Genomic DNA, 21,182 nt, shown 5'->3' on the forward strand with positions numbered 1-21,182 from the left:
TTCATGCACAGCAAGATTCAAAAGACAAAATAAGGTGGGTTTTTTTTCAGTTTTTCAGGTCATTTCCAAAATAGTAAGTACGTGTTTCATTAAATTAGGCCAAAAAATCCCTCCAGAAAGCTCAGAACAGAGTTGTTACGTCAGACAAGCAACTCATTCAGTACCCTATACTGACATATACTGTACTCATTTACTCTATCTTATTCCTAACATTACCCCAAATGCTTTTTTACATCTTATATATTTGGATCTTCAGGCTGATCTCAGTGAGAATAGTGTAAGGAACCTCAAAGCATCTAAGTATTTGTAAATCCGTTTATTCCAGATTTATGATCAACTCATCAGGCCACAAGCAGCAAGGTTGGGGGGAAAATTGTTGTTTTTCCTCATTGTAGCCATAAATTGTAAAGATAAAAAAGGAGATAGCAACGACTATGTGTGCTAATAAGGGTCAGACAGACAGCCGACAAAGTGGTGTAATTCCTGACTTTATGTTGTCATAATGCAGAGGTCAAGTCAACATGTCAACTTATTATTTTTCATAAGTATGTGTTGAGCCAGTATTGGCAGAAATCATCTGAATGAAATTTGCATCAAGTTTCAAAGCAACTTTCAGTTTTACTGCAGTTGATATATCTGACTTCAGGATGATTTTGAGATATTTTTTGCTTTAAATATTTTGAGATTCATAGCATTAAATAGTAGCAGGGCCTCTTGTTTTCAAATGTGGAGACTCAAAAGTCATTATTTTAAAAAAACATAAAACAGTTTTGACACAAAAGAATTAAATTCTGACGTTATGTTATGTAGATGAAGATGTGAAGATTTTATGATCCCAACCAAACAGATTACTAGCTTGCATGTTTTATTTAGCTTGTTAAACCAGCAGATAGAGTTTCTTTAGCTTCTTCTTTTATCCAACTGCAGAGCAGATATTATATTGCTCTTTTAACAGAGAAATATTAGAACCTTGAAATGACCTCCTTTTGCAAGACTTGTGTCTTGATTAAGGTTTTCCTCACAGTTCAGTGTAGTAGTGTAGAGTCAAACTGCAGATTTTTTCAGCTCACAAACATAAATGTTTGGTAAAAAAAAAAAAAAATGTCATATTTCAGTAGTGTTGAATTCTGATGTTTATTCTTGTTTTTATGTATTGGTGCCAATTGACCAATAGGTTTATAAAATGAAAGCAAATTGCGCAAAACCTCACAGACAGTCCATATAACCCTGGCACACTCACTCTCTCTCATCACTACAATAAAATTTAGTTTGGATCTTATCAGTGTCATTGATTCATTATAAAACCCTTTGACCGTGTCCTTTGAACAAAATTAGTCCCACCCCCTCCCGTACATATTTATGATATGTAAAGTTTACAGGCCAGATATAACTGATAGTGAGAAAAAAGACAGACTGCCAAACAGTAAAGAGCAGAGAGGACGGACAGCTCCAGAGAAGATCCATGAGGACAAAATCTGAGACAATCAGTAAAAGGATGCTTCCACAGCTGGCTCTGATCACACTCCTGGGGTGTACATGGACGACAGGTTTACAATCTTTCCTAACTTTAATGCTCAATGCTGCAATTTAAAAAGAAAAAAAAAAGAAATCTGACATATGATAATCACTGTTTTAACTGCTCAAGAGAATAATAATACATCATGTTGTAAGTTAAAATTGTGGAAGGATGGAGCTGGATCTGAAAATGTGATAGTCATCAACAGCATTAAAATACATTGAGAAAAATGTTTTAAGCTTACACCTTAATCTATTTTGTACTAAAAACTCTTAAAAATGAAAAATAACATTTAGTTTCATGTTTAGGGATTTTCTGGAATCCTTTTTAGATTTGACAGATGCCATTATCGGATGTACAGTATAGATCTTTATTCCTTTGCTGCTCCAGAAACTTAAAATTGAATACATTTTTTGTAAAAAAAAAGTGTGAATTTAAATATTCTGCATAGATGATCAGTTGTTAAGAGCGATCTTAATATTCGATCCATTACTGCAGCATACTAATATCTTGCAGTAACCTTTATTTTCCCATCTTGCTTTCAGTAACTGGACTGCCTTGCGCTCAGATGTCCCGCTCTGAGCCACCCCCTTCCAATGGTAAGTCAAATATTAACCACTAAAGATACACAAAGACAATGAGAGAAATGTGAAAATCATACAAAACCTTGTTATATGGAATTTAAGGCTGCAATGTCAGGGGAATATTTCCAGTATATCAGTGATGCAACTAAGTGCATTTACTTAAGTACAAACTTGAGTTTCTTGTACTTGAATATTTCTATTTCATACCACTGTAATTCATAGAGAAATATTATAGTTTTTACTGAACTACGTTTATGTGACAGCTACTTTTATGATGTAGTATTGCTACTTTTACTTAATTAAAGGAACTAATTGATTGATTCATATACATCGATTCACACAATAAATATCACGCTTCCCTTCACATTATCAGCTCTCTTCATAGCCTCTATCGCTCCAACATTTTATTTCTGATTTCCAATAAATTTTCCTGTCTCTCAGTGTTGACATTCAATTTAAATTATATCTTTTCCTGTCAAGTTAACAGCATTAAGCCTGCAGATGTGGCTGTGTTTTCCTCTATCGGACTTCACATGCACAGGTGAGCTTTGGTCAGCAGTCAGCTTCAACCATGCCGTTATATTTACATCACAAAGTCTGAAATTTATAAAATACTGTTTTTATTTTTTCCTGCAGCACTGAGCTGTCCACTGTAGTATCAAGACTTCAAGGTAATTTTGCAGTGTTTACACAGCCTAAAGCAAATTATTTCTAATTATTTCTAAACTGATTTCCCTAAATCTTTTTAAATGTAATTACTGGAATCTTGGGATGTTGTCATTTGCTGCATTACAATGGGACTTGAACGGAAAGCTACAGAATCTTTGCAACCAAAACGCTCGTTCCAAATTTTACTTTCCCTAGAATTGGCTTTCAGTTTTCACACACAGTACAATTCATCTAAAGAGGTTGATATGAACTTCTATTACACTACTGTGCACTATCTTTACTGCACTGATATCTCATCTAGCCATGATAATTTGAAATAGTGAACCCCAATACACTCGTCTCGCACCAGGCCTGTTGTCTGTTAATCTTTTTCAAAGGCCATTCATTAAATAAAAAGTGCAGACGGTAAATCATACAAATAAAACGCTGAATCAAAGCTGTCAGGTCACGGATGTTGATAGATGTGCATTTAATTCCTTATTATTAAAAATGCTAAATTTGCAGTTCTGTTTAAACACTGTAATGTTTCCCCTAAAACTATGCTCAATTAGAATGAAGATATTTGCTGTATTTTAATTTTAAATGAGTGCCATTACTAACTTCGTGGCATCTTATAATGGATTATCATATGTGTAAGGGTGTTAAAAGTGTGTAGATGTTGCCAGCAGCTGAAAGCTTTGATGACTGACAGCTATTTTGAATTGTAACAAAGCTTAAAACAACACTATTTTCCATGATTAGACTTTGTCAATACAATTAAAAAGCTACTTGGTAAAATCAAGTCTTGGTTTTGGTTTTAAGATTGTCCTCATTTCTCTCTGTCAGAGCTGATGAACTTGTTCAATCCCGCTCTGATCAGTCCTCTCTCAGATGAAACAAATGTGTATGCTGCTCCGTTTGTTCAACACAGGTACAGTAAGAATGTTTTGAGAAATATGCATTCAATAACTTGGGCTGCTTCCAGTGATTTTAAGTTTTTGCTTCCATGTTTCATCTTCTTCTTTCTGTTTGTAGCACACTAGTGGAGCAGGCAAAGGAAGTGTCCCTCCATCTCCAGAACAGTCAGGTAGGTGCTCTAGAGGCCAGATTCCCTTCAGGCATATTGTTAATTTTAGCTTTAGTCATTTCTACGTCTACATTTGTGCTTTAACTCATCTAAAACAGGTTTTTAGAATAACATTTATTCCATAGTAAAAAAAAAAACAATGTTTATAACTAGTTTTGGAGTGAATGCTCAAAATAGTAAACTGTTAAAAGTAGATGATATTTTTTTTTTACAGGATTCTTGGAAGTTGGTGCTTCTCTTCGTTCAGGTGGATCAGCTCTGCGCCTGTGAGCAGCAGCAGGTAAACTGTTTATATTGATGTTACAAAATTATGACAAATAACTTATTCTTCTGTGTTTCTTTGTTGTTTCAAATAGTTAAGTTACAGAATGGATTTATTCCTGTCAATGTCAGGTTTACCCACTCTGACCTTTCCTTGAACCTGTTAAGAAGTGTTCTATAGAAACGTTGTGTTTCCTATAACACATTCTCTACATTATTTAGGCAGTAATCTGATTTACAGAACATCCCACAGCTTATATAAGAACCATAAGAGCTAAAACAAATGTGCTGACGCAGGGAGATAGTTAATGAAACAATACTTCCTTATAACTGACTGCTTCCTGATTGCTGCTATTGTCTCCCCCATGTACAAATTATTACCTGACGACCAAACCTTAGAAAATGCATTATTGCTTTTACAAATTCTGTTGGCACCCTAATTAATACCTCCTAACAATCTGTTTTGTGTCATTGGTAAGAACATCAAGCAGATCCTGCTCAGTTGACATTGTAGAAATTTAAAAAAGCTCTTGTGACCTAAAACTGTTGTGTTTGTGTGCACAGGTTCAGTCTGTTATCAGATCCGTAGTTGAAGATGTGGATGCTGCTCTGCAGTTGCTGCACTCTCAGGTACAGTATATTTCACATACAGTATTTTTCATTTACCATTACTGTATTACCAATATTTACACATTTTCAATCGTATTTCTCTTGACTGGTGTTGCAGCTGAAGCAGACCATTGTCAGTGTTGCATTATGGAACGGAGAGCATGACAGTTTCTCAAACAAGTAAGTTCACATGTACAACGTCCTCATCACTGGCTTAATATATAAAAGTCAGTTAAATTATTTGTAAGCATTTCTGGCTCAAATTAATCTACTTATATAGTGCATGGAGAAGGGAAATCCCATTAGCTGATATGTACTATGTGTGTATGATTGGTTGTCTTTTATGTATTTTCTTTAATTTTAAACTTTTTGGTTTCTTATTTAAATATTCTTTGTGTTAAAATGTGTTGTATGATGATCCCAATGAAGGCCACAAGCTGAAATCTGCTGGTCTCACAATAAAGTCACTCTTCATACTACAAGTATAGTAGCATAACTGGATTATGACATGTTTAAATAAAATAATTAAAAGTACATGTTTTACATAAAGACTTTTAGCTGCTGACATTTTAAATGTAATATGAGGCTGTAAAATAGCAGTAATTTTCTGTTGTTTACCTCTTTCACATACTCTTCAAATCTTTTTTTGAGCCTTTTTTTTTTTTTTTTTTTTAAATCACTTTCTATTAAAGGACAAAACAGGAATTTGTCTCCACATTTTAAGTTTTAATGAGTGCATTTGTTTTACTTGCAGGATGTGTCCATGTATGGAAACCAACAGTGCAGGAGAAGTCAGACTTCTGAGGGCCATGTTGATTCAAGCTCTGCAGGTTTGTCCTCGTCTTCACTGCATCTTCATTATTTACTTATACTTAGCTACGTTTAGTCCTTTAGTTGAGAATCACTAATCACAAACTGCTGGATGACTGGGTTTTTTATTGTTAATTTTTCCTTCAAATGTCTTTACATTGGACAGGAGTCCTTAGATGAGCTCTTGGTGAAGAAGCACTGGTACGCTGACAGAGATGACTTCACCGTCATCCTGCAGGACTCACCTTTCATCACAGACCTCTCAACTGTCACTGTGAGTCCCAGGCATTCAGCTGAGTCTGTCTTGAAACAATACTTATACGCCCATATGTACTGAAAGACATGAAAAATGGCTCCTCATCCTCATACTGGCCATGAAGAGATCCTTTCCTAAATCAATTTCAATGCGGGACAAAATCCACAGTCATTTTGTGTAAAATACATTCTAAACTTCAGCTGAAGTTAATATGACGCTTCAGTGATCTGAATTAGTCAGATCAAGTGGATATCTTCCAAAATTACAGAGTTTGTAATATGAAATTGCCTCTATTATAGTAACAGGAATAGTAAAACAAAGAGAGAATGTTGAACTAAAAACACAGAACTTTGGAAGATCCTCATTTGATGTGATTCAGTCAGACTGCTAAAGCTTCATATTAGCTTTGGTTGAACTTGCCAAGGCTAATATGAGGCTTTTTGCATATTTGCATGAAACAAGGACTGTAGATTTTGTCCTCCATCTCTTAGACTGGAATCATGTTAGGAAGGGATCTCTTCAGTCCCAGTATGAACAGGAGGAACAATTAGAACGACCAAAAACTTTTTCAACGAACATATGAGCACATATGAGTGTTGTTTAAAGATAGACCTGAACCTTTCCTTTAAGGGAAAGTGTCAGCTGAATGCCTTTAACCTTCAATCTTACAGTTCCTTTCACTTGTACTATTTTGCATCCCTGGTAAATCTTGGTACTACTATATTAGTAATATTGGTGCTGAGGCAAGGACAATTAACTTAACATGACATATGATATGATGTATATCTTTAATTTTCTGTCACTGCCACAGTGGAAACAAGTGTTTTAGAAACATGAATTGTTCACATGAATTGTTCACAAATCAAATAATGGAAATTTGCCTTAGTCAGACCATTCTGGCTCAAGATCTTGGAAGTCTTGAGTAGATAATTTGGTTCAGGAATACCTTCAAGGTTTTGTTTTAGTTAATTTCACTGTTGAATGAGTTTCCCACATTTTGTTACCTATTTTTCTGTTTTCTTATTTTTTTCTATTAATTTCCTATTTTCTACATTTTCAGAGTGGGAAGCCTCTCTCTGAGTCACAAGCGTCACAGCAAACTGACAAACTGGTGGTGCAGATGTGGACAAACCTGGTGAGGCCTAACACAGCCTTAGCAATCTCTATTTCTCTGTCATGTAGACACACATATACAGAGTCATTGTTCGCTCTGACGCAAACATGAAGACAATGATTTGTTTGTCTTACAGCTGCAGCCCACTAATGACCAGCATAACACAGAGGACAATGGAAAGATGATCGCATTGCCATGTCCAACTGAGGTGAGTAACTATGTTAATAACTCACAAACATGCAGTTAAACAGGCATGATAAAAGTTAAAAATAGCACCATACTGATATATCTGGTATATAAAATAATGAATTATTGCTTTCTTCTTTCTCTTCCCACCTCTTTCTTCTTTCCTCTCCCCATGGCTATCTTCCTCCCTCCCCAAGGACCGACCCTTCCTGAGGACGGAGGGGAACTCTCCTTCATATCATCACAGTGATGCCTCTCCTCTGCTTCAGCCAGTGAGTATCGCCTGGTATTGAGCCAAATGGAGGCTCTGGCAGCGTTGTTTGCCTCCTGTTTAGTTCTGACTGTGGATGTGCTCTGTGTGTCCGCTCAGTTTACAGGCACAGAGATGCCCTGCAATGACCTCAACCCCTCAGACTCCATACCTACCTCAGGTAAGACAGTCTACACTTAAATTTATAATAATAATACATTTTTATTAGGCACCAAAGTGACTTTAATATTCAATTTGCCAGGCAGATTATATTCATGTCTATTTCTATATGACACTTTATCTTGCAATTCCAGCAAATTTTCTCTTTGACTCCAAATATTAATGTATGTGACACACCTTCACATATAAGCACATACAAATACAAAAAAAGCATACAAAACAATTTATCTGATACAGTAGAAAATCCAACTTTTCCTTTAATTTGTCCCCCATCTGTATATTTAAAAGTGTGATTTTTGATTTTTTTGCCACCTTGCTAATGCAAATAGAACTTTTCTTTAATCCATCTTTACAGTATTTTAGCAAGTATTATTGCTATATTACTCTATTTACATGTAGTATGAGCATTATATTGCTATACAGTCTCTCTTAAACTCCCATGCTGTCTAATTAATGAAGTTAACAGGCCCTTTTTTTATCCTGACTGGCCTCTGTATTTTCCCAGTGCATGAACTCAGGCCTGGAGATATCAAAGTTGTGGCTGCTGTGGGAGACTCTTTGACAGTAGGTGAACTTGAATCTGGAAGTCTGTTATTTTGTCATTATTTTAGATAAATTGATAGATAGAAAAACAATGAGAAAAGTAATAACATAAAACAAAGAGACATATAATTTAAAACAACAAATACAATGTTAATAGATCCTAAAAGTAAGACCATAATAATATGTAATAATATATACTAAATATACACTGTACAGTGATAGTGCCAACTAAAATACTATTAATTAGTAATTTAAATGAGTGGATAATGTTAACTGCTCTAGGGTAAGGTGCAGGACTGTCCTTGAATATTAAAACTGTACACTGGATATATTTATACCAACAAGAGGAGGTGGAGGTCTCCTATGTAATAATTTAAAGTTAGATACATATATGCTGTAGTTGTAGTATTGCAAAGATACAACAGATGGATCAGTAATAAAACAGATTCCATGCTACATTATAATTACCTGAATAACCTGACAGTCAACCCAACAATACTGCTAGATATAAGTTGTAGTTATTACTTTTTGTTGGGTCTATCAAAACAGTTACTGATTAACTAAACAAATAATGAGTAGATTATCAATAATGAAAAGCCTTAATTACATAACAATTGACTAGAGTCTCTGCCTCCACTGTGAACAGTCCAAAGATCTAAGTGGGAATTTCGACCATGCAGTTATATAACAGAAGTGAAAAGTCTTAACAAATCACAGCAGAGTATGATCATTTTTTTTATATCAATACTGAAGGAAGAGGCTGGTATACTGGTATATTCTTCCTGAGGAAGGTGATTGGAGAAAAAGATTGAGAACTGCTGTCTAATTTTATCCTGTTAATGAAACATCTTTTCCTTTTCTAACTGTCAGGCAGGGAACGGGATTGGATCCAGCCCAATCAACATACTGGACGTCCTGAATCAGTACAGAGGTTTATCCTGGAGGTCAGTCAAACCTTTTCAACATAACCATCACACAATATTGCAGCATAATGCTTGTGTTGAACCTCTTTAACAGTGTTGGTATTAATGTCATATGTCATCAATGTCATAATTTCCTTTGGTTAGAAATTAACTTCATGGTTATTTTAACTCTAGTATTGGCGGAGATGGAAACCTCACAACTGTAACTACTCTGCCCAGTGAGTCTTTTTGATGATTTATGATTAAATAACATGTTGAAGTAAGTTTTTGTTGCTCTATGATGGGCATAACCGCTGTCCAGACTGAAGTCTTTTATTCTTATTTCTTTGTCATTGTAGACATCTTAAAGCATTTCAACCAAAACCTGACGGGCTACTCTGTTGGCATGGGTAAACAAAGCAATCCTAAGGCTTTCCTCAACCAGGCTGTAGCAGGAGCGAAAAGCGAGTGAGTCCTACCAGAGGCCTTTTCAGCTGAATCTGACTTGTTGTAATTACAGAACAACTGCTTTATGTTGTAATAATTCAGCAGATTTAAGCACACAAACACAGACTGTCCTGTTGGCAATCCAATCCATTTGATTTACAAGTTACTGAGAGTTGAGTAGTTTTTGAGTGCATGTCACCTAGAAAATGCATTTACTTGTACAAATAAATACATCTTACTGAAAGGATTAAATCATTTTAAAAAGATACAAGCTACAATCTAATGGGAATATGAAATAAATTGAGTGAAAGTTAATTCTTGACCTTGGAAATAGTAGTTTGATTAATTAAATCTTGACTTACAGTCTACTTACTAGCTATTTCTGGACCTTGAATCCAGATTATTTTGTCGATTTAAAATTAATTGTTTAAGTTGTTTATCAAGACTGAAGACTGTGATGAAACTGCTCTTCGAGTGTCAGTTACTATAAAAGCTAAAAACTGAAAGAAAGTTTGGATAGATATATCTTTTTGTATTACATCATAATATCTTGGTTCATTTGTGTTTTAAGGGACATGCCGTCACAGGTGCGAATCTTGGTGGAAAAGATGAAGAGTGACTCTGTAAGTTCATAAATGTTTATTCTTAAATTATCTTTAAAATTCCCAAATTCACTATAAAAATCTTGCATTCGCATATATTTTGTCTCCCTTGGATATGACAAAAGCAAAGACATTACCCTTTTTAGAAGTCAAAATTTCCATACAGTACATGCCTATAATTTTATTCATACTTCAAACAAGAACAATCAACTAATTCTTATCTTACACAATAATGCCAGTAAGAAAAAGCATACAATATAAAAAGAGTGTCTCAGTGGCACAATGCATCATATCCCGATGTCTTTATCAAACATTACTACACACTACTGATGCTCATTCTTCTGTCTTCTGTCTTACAGAGAATCAATTTTAAATCAGACTGGAAAGTGATCACTCTTTTTATTGGCGGAAATGACATGTGTGACCACTGCTACAATTCTGTGAGTATTAAATGTCAAGTAATAATTCATAAACCATTCCTGGAAGGGCCAAAAGCAACACCTGAAAGACATAACCTGACAACATTTCCCTTCTCTCACAGCTATTCTACTCTGTAGAGAATTATATTCGCTATGTTCGTGAAAGCCTAGATTATCTACACAGAAAGGTAAATTCAACAGACATTCTGCTGCATTTTCAGACATATGTTACTCTGCTAAATTGTATGTAAACATTAACTGAACTCATCTCTGTCAGGTACCTCGTGCTCTGGTGAACTTAGTAGAACCACTTCACATTATCCCATTAAGAGATATGCACGTGGATCCTTCACTTAGATGCCCAACCTGGCTGGTTAAGTGAGTATCGTTTCAGCCTTTTACACTGTGCATGTTAAAATGCTCTGAGATCTTGAACATTTTGAAAAGTTTAATCTCTATGCAGCAACATTCATGTGAGGTTTGAATCCAGCTCATGTGCTGCCATCACGAATCTATCTTTCTCTGATCATCTAATAAATAATCATAAATGGTGGTATAACAATGTCTTATTCTCCTCTCTCAGTATTCTGTGTCCTTGCGTCATCTTGCCAAAGCCCAGCTCTAAAGCTCTTCAAAAGGTGGAGGAACTCAATAGAGGCTATCAGGTATGAAAGATCAGGAAGCCAAACTGTGATCCTTAATGTAACCTGCTTGGTCATCCTCATGCAACATCAACTTTTCGTCTTTCTTACAGCGTTCACTGAGTGAGCTTGTGGAGTCAGGTCGGTATGACAAACCAGACTTCACTGTGGTCGTCCAGCCTTTCTTCAGAGAAGTCATTGTCCCCAAGCTGCCGGTCAGTAACACTGCTAACTCTTTCATATGTGGAATACATTGACTTTGGTCCATCAGTCACTTTATCAAATATTTAACCACAGGATGAGCAGGAGAATCATCACAGTGTTTCTCTTTCAGTATTTAGAGGTTCCCAGAGTGTTAGCATAGACCATGTAAAGTAATTGGTGGTTAATATTAATGTTGTTTGACTCCAGTCCGAAGTCATTGAATCAACAGTACAAAAAAAACATTGCTGTCTGGTGTCTCACTTTATGTTTAAAATAAATAACACCCTATTGTCTATAGTTTCAGCAATTCCCTGAACAATTTTGGAAGATTTAGACACAAGTCATTATCATTAAATGAATGGTTTGAAATTTATGGAAATACAGTTTCTTGCTGACTGATATCACTCTTAAACTGTACGCTAAATTTGAAGCTACTAACAACAGCTTAGCTTAGCATAAATTCTGTAGACAGGGGGAGAAAGTTAGCCTACCAGGACCTACACTTCAATAATAAACATTTTACTGTATATGTAGTATTTTAATCTGTGCAAAAATTGATGTGTTAAAGCATCAAGTTTGGGTTTCATGGGTGGTTAATGTGCCAGCCAGGCTTGTTGTTTCCCCCTGTGTGAAATCTTAAGCAGAGATAAGCAGGTTGATGGCTGTAGCTTCATATTTAGTATACAGACATGAGAGTGGTAGACAATCTAACTTCCTGCAAGAAAGTGAATGACTGCATTTTGTTGAAGAATTCCTTTAATGGTCAGTAAAGTTTGAGATTGTAAGCTCTTATGGAAAAACTGATTGCTATCTTATTTCTAGAGAAAATTTGAGTGAATTTCCCCGTTATTTTCATACATTTACTGTTGTGGTTGCCACTTGGTCATCCTAGATAAACAGTTTTTCCTCATCTCTCTATTAGAATAATACTCCTGCAGTTACTTTTTTCTGCAGCCTGCAGCATATAGACCAAACTCCTATAGAATAAAGTCTTACACTTTACTGCCCTGATAGTAAGTACTCAGCAAGGTTTATATATTTACAATACCTTTCCCACAGGATGGCCGTCCGGATCGCTCCTTCTTCAGTGCTGACTGCTTCCATCTCAGCCAGAAGGCCCAGACACTGATGGCTCGCTCCCTTTGGAACAACATGGTAGGAATCAAACAGAAGAAGAAGCTATTATTTTATGCATATAACATTTTTGTGGATACATTTAGCTTAATGTAATGTCAGTGAATAACTATCCCATCATGAAAATATGAATAGAAGTATTAGATTAAAATGGCTTATCACACTCTAAAACATGTTCTGCCCTCACTACGGTATGTATTTAAGTGCACAGCTATGAAGCTGAAAACACTTCCAATAAAGGTTGAAGCCAGGAGTTGACCCTTGAGGTTTTCAAAGGAAGAAATTGTGAAACTGTGTAAACAGTATTTGACAACAAATCCAAAGATAATGATCACAAATCAGAAAAAAAGATGTGACACCATAAGAGTGAGACCAGTAAGAAAACTGCATTCACAAAAGCTGTCAAATTAGTAAACTGTCCCTCATGCCAGGAAGAAACAAAGTACTACCAATGCAAGATCCACATTTAGTAATTAATCAAGTATACATATACATAGCTCAGAGGAGTAAGACATATAACAGTAAATAAGTTAAAGAGCGACTTGCAGGTTGAATTTCTAACTTGATTTACAGTTTATGTATCATGAAAATTATCCTGTCAAAGGTTAATGTATGATTTTATTAGTTGAACAAGACATAAAGGCAGAAATTCAGACAGAAAAGTGAGCATTTTGAGCAGCGCTCTTAAAACAGGCTTTTTTTCATCAACATATCATATTACATCACATAAGGGAGTTGCTCTCCCTGTCCCTGCTACAGTAGTAGGTAGAAGTGAGTCTGAGCGGTCATCATTTAGTGAATCTGTATTTTGTTGTTGTTGTATTTTGTGACCAAGCTAGAATGTTGTATTAGCAACACATTAGCCTCAGACAGCTAGTATAGTGGCTAGCTTGATTAGCTGTTAATTGATTTCAGGAAAACTAAACTAATAAATCACAACAATCACAAAACAGCAGTAAATTAAAGTACAGATACAGATATTGGTCCAACAGGGACATTTGTGGAGTAGATAAAAGAAGCTTGTCAATACAGACTATAAACATAGAATTAGATAATTATGATAAAATTGTCATGTTTGTTGTAACATTGTGATTCCATACATACTGTATATTTTAAAAGTACTGTTACTCTGACTCCTGTTTTCCCAGCTGGAACCTCTGGGCCATAAGACCTCCAAACAAAATTTTACTAACGACATGGGCCTGAAATGTCCAACCAAGGTAGGAAATTGCAAGTAAAAAGAAAGTCACTGCTATGAATGTTAGTGACTAGTTTGATGGTTTGATGGCTCTCAATTCTCCTACTGTCCTGCCTCTAAAGAAACAAAACACTAATTAATTCCCCATGCTTTTTGAATGTAAATGTCAGCCTATATTGTGAGGCTAGTCACCGACTGCCATCATGTCATGCTCAAGCAACTCAGCTCTTCTCTTTGTCCACAGGCTTCACCATACATTCGGACCTATCGCAACAGCAATTATACATATGCTGGTCCCTCACCAACACCTGAACCTAACACAGTAAGCATATAATATCCATCTGAGAAGCTCTTTATCCAACAAGGACAATTCCTACAAAAATATGTGAATCAAAAAATCTGGATGAGAGTGAAACTTACAATGTCACCATTAGAAAATGAAAAAGACAGTACACTACACATTGTTTGATTGACAAGATATCCTTATCCCCTGGGAAGTAAAGTACAGAAACACCAAAGCAGTGGACAAGAAATATGGCAACAGATTACAAATTTAATCCAAATTATTCTATTTCTCATCCATATATTCATATATTTATTACACCGTTTTTCTATACGTGCTTCATATGGAAGCTATTCCAGCATGCACTGGGGGAGAGGTGAGGTACACACTAGACACATTGACAATTTATTAAAGACTAACACACATAGAGACAAAAATATTACTGTTTTGGTCAAGTGATAGAAATATGCCGAAAACCCATTTTGTAATCTGACTCCTATTTTTAATTTTGCGATAATTATACCTCCTCAAAGGTGATCACTCTAATAATATTAATAACTGAAGATGGACAGAGAAAATAATTAAGAAAGAGATTAACCTTACACATTGTCAATTCCTTTCTTTGTTTCTTTCTGCTTAGAACTGGGGAAGTGACTTCTCCTGTGTGGACCTTGCTCCATCTGACACTGTGCCAACCTCAGGTGAGACAGACGGTCATCTCTGCATTTATCAGCAGACAGTTGATATGTGATTATATGGTCACAAACTGGATGTGCTCTTTTACCTAGAGGTCATAAGCTGTAACAAAGACCAAGCAAACAACTATGAGCAACAACTATGAACTATGCACGCCAGTGACACTGAGAATGAAATGTAGTGACACTACAAATGAAAACTATACCATCAGAATAATTTAACATGCTATAATCACATACAAATTATACACATAGTGGCTTTAAGCTAAGGAAAAAATGGCTGCAAGAAGCTTAAACAAAAGAACAATTTTCTAAAAAAGAAAATGAAAAAAGCAGCTGGTTAAATATTTAAGGTGAAATTGTACAGGGATGATATCTATCTTTATGTCATTAGGATGAATCTCTTTTATGTCTCTAAATGTTCTCTCATATTTACAGTTCACAAGCTAAGACCAGCAGACATCAAGGTGGTGGCAGCACTGGGAGACTCTTCAACGGTTAGTGTCTCAACACGATGATGCACAGTTTGTTCTTTTCAAAAAAACTACAAAGAAGGAGGAAAATTTTTTTTACGTGTGTGCATTGTGAGTGTTGAGGGGGAACATGAAACATTTAGCACCAACTGTGAACCTGTTGATATCAGCTATTTGGTGTCATTGAACTACATCCAATGACACCAATCAATTTGTTATCAGCCCGATAGCTTTCCCTACTGATGATGATCCCCTTCATGTTCTGGTGTTTTTTTCTTTGATGTAGAAATTGCTTTTGTCAGTGTCTCAGGGTGCTCGCTGCATGTCTTCATATGTGGCTTGTTTGTTCTCTGCTCACAGGCAGGAACTGGCGCTAAAGCAAAGGATCTGTTTGAACTCAAAAGAGAGTATAAAGGAGTATCATGGAGGTATAACATGCACACAGTGTTCATGAGGTTTACTGAACTGTTATATTTTTACAAAACATACTGATGTTTATTGGCTTTTTCTTGCAGCATTGGAGGAGATAAGACTTTGGAGGCTGTCACAACACTACCAAGTAAGACAGAAAATAACAATTTCTCCGACATAATGCTGGGAATGTGCATTTAAAGTCAGCAGAAGTTGATTCTTTTTAGTAGTATCACTTATTATAGGCTGTTTTCAGTATAAGCAATCAGATTGAGAAGTACTGGAAATACCTTGAAGGAATAGTTTAGCATTTTGGGAAATGTGTATGTTTGCTTTCATGCTGAAAATTGCACAAGCATATTTATATCACTCTCATGTTTGCACTGTAAATATGAAGCTACAGTCAGCAGGTAGTTAGCTTAACTTAATATAAAGACTGGAAACGGGCCAGATCCAGTCATTTCTGGTAGTTGCCTGGGAACCTCACAGATATAAATGTGTTTGTTAATAGGTGAACTTTATTGGTGCTGGTAGGTGATTTTTGTTACCTATGGACAGATTCAAGCTAGCTGTTTTCCCCTGTTTCTAGTCTTTATACTATGCTATGCTAATTGCTGCTGAATCAAAATCTTGGCAAGAAAGAAAATAAGCACATTACCCTAATTGTTGGACTATTCCTTTCATGTGGGACAGTTTCTAATCAATAGTGTTTCTTAGTCACACATCTGGCATCCACATCTGGGAGCTACTATAGTCACTGGCTTCTATGGTTGTCAGTGGACCAGCTGAAGAGCTGTAATGAAGCAGGAGTAGAATTGTTTACTCATTCACTTTTTTTATCCAGCTACTGTAGTGATACAAACCATCAGTGCACTGTTTCTCCGTTTGGTACTGGATCCATTCTTTTTTATATCTCCTCAGACATCTTGAAGAAGTTCAACCCCTCTCTGAAGGGCTTCTCCAAAGGTTTGGGGTCAATCCAGAAGGGCTTCAACATGGCTGTATCTGGAGCTAAGACTTCGTATGTGCACATACTTTTTGTTCCTCCACCTGAGTAAATGAATGACTCATTGTCATCTCTCTAACACTGCTGCCTGCATTTGCTCTGTCTGTCACAGAGAGATCCCAGCACAAGTCCAAAATCTCATCAAGGCCATGAGAGAAAACAAGGTGAGACTAAGTAACTTATAAGACTCTGTACATTCCTGACTCTAATAATGTTTCTATTTTTCATGCTCATAATCTGCATCCATTCTACACAGGGGATGAATTTTGAGAAGGACTGGAAGCTTGTGACGATATTCATAGGGGCAAATGATCTTTGCTATTATTGCTTGGACCAAGTAAGTGATCCTTAAAAATGCATATTTTGTACATAAATAACTGCATATGTCTATGATATTGAACTGCACTACAAATCATTCTTTATGTATCTCCTCAGAATAATCTGTCACCCAAGAATTACAGCCACAATCTTATGCTAGGCTTGGACATGCTTTACAACGAGGTAAGCTGTATTAAAAATTATACCTTAATGTCATTTGCTGTCCGCATGAGTACAAGTGGGTCATATTTTTCTGCCTGTTCCCCTTCTTTTCTATTTTTCTGCGTCTATAGGTACCTAGGCTGTTGGTCAATGTGGTGCAGATCTTGCAAATAGACCCATTGAAAACAGTTAAGAAGAACACACTGGGCTGTTCACTACTACAGAGGTTTGTTTTGTATTTCTCTAACCTGTTTTTCTGTCTGTTTTATCATGTTCCCATCCAACATCATATACATAATTAAGGTTGGTCATTCCAGTGGTGTATTCTGATCATCTCCCCTTAAATATAAGATTAAATTCTAGTCAAGACATAAGTTATTTATCAAGCATGTAAATTATATGAAGATTTTGTAGAGGAATAGTTTGACACTTTGGGAAATGTGATTATCCGTTTATAAGCTCATGCCTATACACTAAATATTAAGCTACAGATTATGATAGCTTAACATAAAGACTAAAAAAAGCTAAATTCTCATTTTTATACTTTTTTGTGACTCTAAAAAACAAACAAAAAAGATATAATGTGTTCATTAGTGAGCTTTAGAGGTGCTGATACCTTTAGACAGAGCTAGGCTAGCTGTTTCCCCCTGTTTTTAGTCTTTATGCTAACCTAAGCTAATCACCTCCTAGCTATAGCTTCATATTTAGCGAACAGAAATGAGAGTGCTATTGATCTTCTCATCTAGTTTTCAGCAAAGAAGTGGATAAGCACATTTCCCAAAATGTCAAACTGTTCCTTTAAGAGGGAGTGAGAATGACAGGGAAAAAGTTTTCCAGATGCTTAAAGAGGTCAAGTGCTATGGTTAGGTTAGCTTGTTTACAGAAGATTTTTGTTATTATCTGGATTTCTTTGAAATATATTCACATCACTCTTTTAAAAATTGTTATTTTCCAATTAACATCATATTCAGAGCCTTTTTTCATTTCCCAATAATGTGTACACCTTTCAAGCCAACAAAACAGCTTTAGTGGACATATAGAAGATGCTAACATTGTTACAGGGGCCCTTGATGTAGAAAACGTTTGGCTGTAGCAATGGACATAAACTGTTGACATGTTGCAAAATAGAGTTACTACTGGTTCAGCTGTTTTTATAGACAATTACTCCTTATAGTCCTTACTACATTTAATATTTAAAACCATTTATTTTCATTTGACTAGTCAAGGATTTGTATTTAGAATTTCAAGGATTATGTTATGGAGAAGTATTTGCATCGATTATTTTGGGATCATCTCATTATTTATCTCAGTAAAAGGGGAATTAACAGGAATCTGTTTTTCGCAGGGGAAGCTGTCCCTGTGTTATCAACCCAGCTGAAAACTCCCCAGAGTTTGAGGAGATAAAACGGATCAATCACGAGTATCAGGTAAAAGCAAATAGCTTTTCTAGTCAATTCAATATTTTCCAAAAAAAAAAAAAAAAAGGGGTTCCCTCCTCATTTCTTTTTTTTTTCTAGGCTGAAATCCAGTATCTTATCTCTGGAGATCGCTATGACGGAAAAGAAGACTTTGCTGTTGTTCTTCAACCCTTTTTACACAATTCTTTTATACCTCAAATTGGCGTAAGTTACAGAGACACACAGGTGGAATCAAACACATGTACAAATAATTAAATGTACCCTTGCTGAAAATCTAATCTTTTCACCAGATGGGTGAAGCAGACACGAGTTTCTTCTCTGTAGACTGCTTTCACATCAGTGAGCGGGCTCATGCTGAGATGGCTATTGCCCTCTGGAACAACATGGTGAGCACTGAGCAGTAATGGATCAAACGAAGCAGAGTGATTAGTGTTTCCCTGCAGTTTTTTTAGTGGTTTGTTGTTTAAAATAATTTCTCTGTTTTAACAGCTGGAGCCTGTAGGCAGGAAACAGGCCTACAACAACTTCACATATGACCGCTCCAAGATTCACTGTCCCTCTGAGGTATGCGTTAAGACTACTGGAGTCTGGAGAGAAATCCCACCAGTCACAACTCATGCTATGTATTTTTAGATTATTGTATTTAGTGTTTACTTTTTACAGTTAATCCTTCTTACTTGTATGGGGACCCAAAGTGTCCAAAATAAAAATAAATAAAAAAGGCATTAAGTAATAATGATCATATAACTAAATACACAAAAAGTATAATGTAACCATTAAATTGTGAAATAATCCAGTACATTTTTAAAAGTCCAATACTATGAAATATAACTTGGCTCTTCTTCATCGCAGGTCATTTTTATCTAATCCCAGCAGGTTTTACAGTTTTAACAGACTTTGTGATTAAATGTGGTATAATGAAATAAAACAATCTTTGCAAAAACAGCATTTTGGAATAAAAACTACTATAGTGAAATGACAATGAGCTGAAATAAAAGTGTTTTGGGGTGAACAAAAGAAAAATGAAATAACATTACTTGGATAATTTCACTATTTTACAGTTATATGTTTTATATGTTATATTTTGTTCATATTATTATTTATTTCCTAATCTCTTATTTATCTAATATTGAATACTTTGCATCTCTCCATTACTTTGTTTCACTAAATCCATAATCTCTTTGGCTGGATCTTTTGTGGTTGAATATTCAGTATATTTAGGCACAAGTGTTCCAAGATTACTTAATATAATTTTAAAAATTCTTTGTTTGTTACATTTCTTCACTGAACTATTTGTATCTTTCCTATAGGCCAGTCCCTTCATCTTCACTAAGATCAACAGTCTCCCAAGTCCACCTGTGATGACCTCCACAATCGATACTCCTACCTCAGACACTACCAGCACCAGCACCAGCACCAGCACCAGCACCAGCACCAGCACCAGCACCAGCTCCAGTCCTACACCAACCATCTTCGTGCCCATTTGTTCCTCCCCCATTCCTGTGTGGGTGCCAGTGGTTGTGGGAATTGTCTGTTTACTGGTTGGCATTACTGTCACCTGGGCATTTCTCTCCTGCTTTCAGCGTCGGAAAAACAAAGAGGAGAAAGAAGTAGAAATGAGAGGAACTGGTTTTTAATGCTGTTGATCTTATCAATCATTAAGTACTGTCAACAGTATGTTGCAGGATCAAGCTATTTACGACCACTAAAGAGCAGCAAGTAAAGTCAAGAGGAAACACCCAGCATCAACATCTGTATGCCATTGTAGTCCTCTATTTTGCCACCTGTTGAACGTGAGTTCAATATTCAGTTGCTTTGTGGTCCTGATTTATTGGTTTAGTCCACCAGTTCTTAAAAAAATGATCTTGGTCATCTTTGGCTAGCTAGATTTTCCATTTTCTTCATGACCTGCATGTTTACTATAGCTCTCTGCTGTGCAGGAAGTGAACATTAAAGGACATTGGAGGTGTAAGATTTAATGCCATCTAGCGGTGAGGTTGTAGATTGCAACCAAATGAATATGCCTCCCCTTCCAAGCGTGTAGGACAACCAACAGTGGCTGCAAAATTTGCGAAAAACACAAAAGACCCTCTCTAGAGCCAGTGTTTGGTTTGTCCGTTCTGGGCTGCTGTAGAAACATGGCAGGCTCCGTGGACCCACTCCCTATGTAGATATAAAGTGCTCATTCTAAGGTAACGAAAACACAACAATTCTTATTTTCATGGGATTACACAATAATTAAAATATACTTATGATGATTATATTCCATTTCTGCCAAGTGCGTTCCACTAGATGCCACTAAATCTCACACACTGCACCTTTCAACTGGTCTAAAGTTGTGGAGATTAGCCTTTCAGTTTCATTTAAGGGGTGTCAGTGTGAGCTGATACTCAACAAACCAAAACAATGAGCTGAAAGCAGCATAGAGCTGCAGACCGTTATGTTGATTCTCAGTTGGACTGGCAGTACTAGCAATATGTTCATTTTATAGGGATTTCATATGATTAAATGTTAGTATCAAAAGTGTTGCCTAATGGTGCTAAAAGTATGTAAAATATTTGTAATTTTTTGTATTGCACAGATATTGTGAAATATTACACAATTGATTGACCTTCATGAATCCAGAAGTTTTGCACATGTCTCTTTACTCAATGTATTTATTGATAAAATAAAATTGCTACAATATTTGAGTCATGGCTGGTGTACTTTGAAAACAGTTTCTTCTGAGTCCTGCTCTATGAAATTTTGTACAGACATTCATAATTCCCTAGAGGATGAATCCTAATAACGTGACTTTTTAGTATAGTGCCACCATAAGATTGATA

The 21,182-nt window shown here is 35.9% G+C and overlaps 1 protein-coding gene across 1 annotated transcript; it reads left to right on the forward strand.

Moving 5' to 3' along the window:
- Positions 1–731: 731 nt before the first annotated feature.
- On the forward strand, positions 732–21,047 carry LOC137169154 (phospholipase B1, membrane-associated-like). The gene is made up of 42 exons (XM_067572172.1): positions 732–1,547; positions 2,062–2,115; positions 2,581–2,641; positions 2,737–2,771; positions 3,595–3,679; positions 3,784–3,835; positions 4,050–4,115; positions 4,661–4,726; positions 4,824–4,885; positions 5,460–5,535; positions 5,682–5,789; positions 6,832–6,906; positions 7,022–7,093; positions 7,269–7,343; positions 7,442–7,502; positions 8,007–8,065; positions 8,915–8,988; positions 9,142–9,185; positions 9,306–9,414; positions 9,965–10,016; positions 10,355–10,435; positions 10,537–10,602; positions 10,692–10,792; positions 10,998–11,079; positions 11,169–11,270; positions 12,319–12,414; positions 13,542–13,613; positions 13,836–13,913; positions 14,515–14,575; positions 15,008–15,066; positions 15,403–15,470; positions 15,558–15,601; positions 16,375–16,474; positions 16,572–16,623; positions 16,716–16,796; positions 16,895–16,960; positions 17,071–17,165; positions 18,285–18,366; positions 18,457–18,561; positions 18,648–18,743; positions 18,847–18,921; positions 19,668–21,047. Exons 1-42 carry the CDS (start codon positions 1,463–1,465, stop codon positions 19,992–19,994), a joined length of 3,360 nt encoding a protein of 1,119 aa, XP_067428273.1. The 5' UTR covers positions 732–1,462; the 3' UTR covers positions 19,995–21,047.
- Positions 21,048–21,182: the final 135 nt, after the last annotated feature.

Source organism: Thunnus thynnus, chromosome 18, assembly GCF_963924715.1.
Source record: "Thunnus thynnus chromosome 18, fThuThy2.1, whole genome shotgun sequence".
Classification (NCBI taxonomy): domain Eukaryota; kingdom Metazoa; phylum Chordata; class Actinopteri; order Scombriformes; family Scombridae; genus Thunnus; species Thunnus thynnus.

What these genes read in the sequence shown, in the direction of transcription:
- LOC137169154 (XM_067572172.1), top strand. Translation starts at nt 1,463, where the DNA reads ATGAGGACAAAATCTGAGACAATCAGTAAAAGGATGCTTCCACAGCTG. An exon ending in GGGGTGTACATGGACGACAG is followed by an intron (nt 1,548 to 2,061) that starts GTTTACAATCTT and finishes TCTTGCTTTCAG; the next exon opens with TAACTGGACTGCCTTGCGCT. An exon ending in TGGACATGCTTTACAACGAG is followed by an intron (nt 16,961 to 17,070) that starts GTAAGCTGTATT and finishes CTGCGTCTATAG; the next exon opens with GTACCTAGGCTGTTGGTCAA.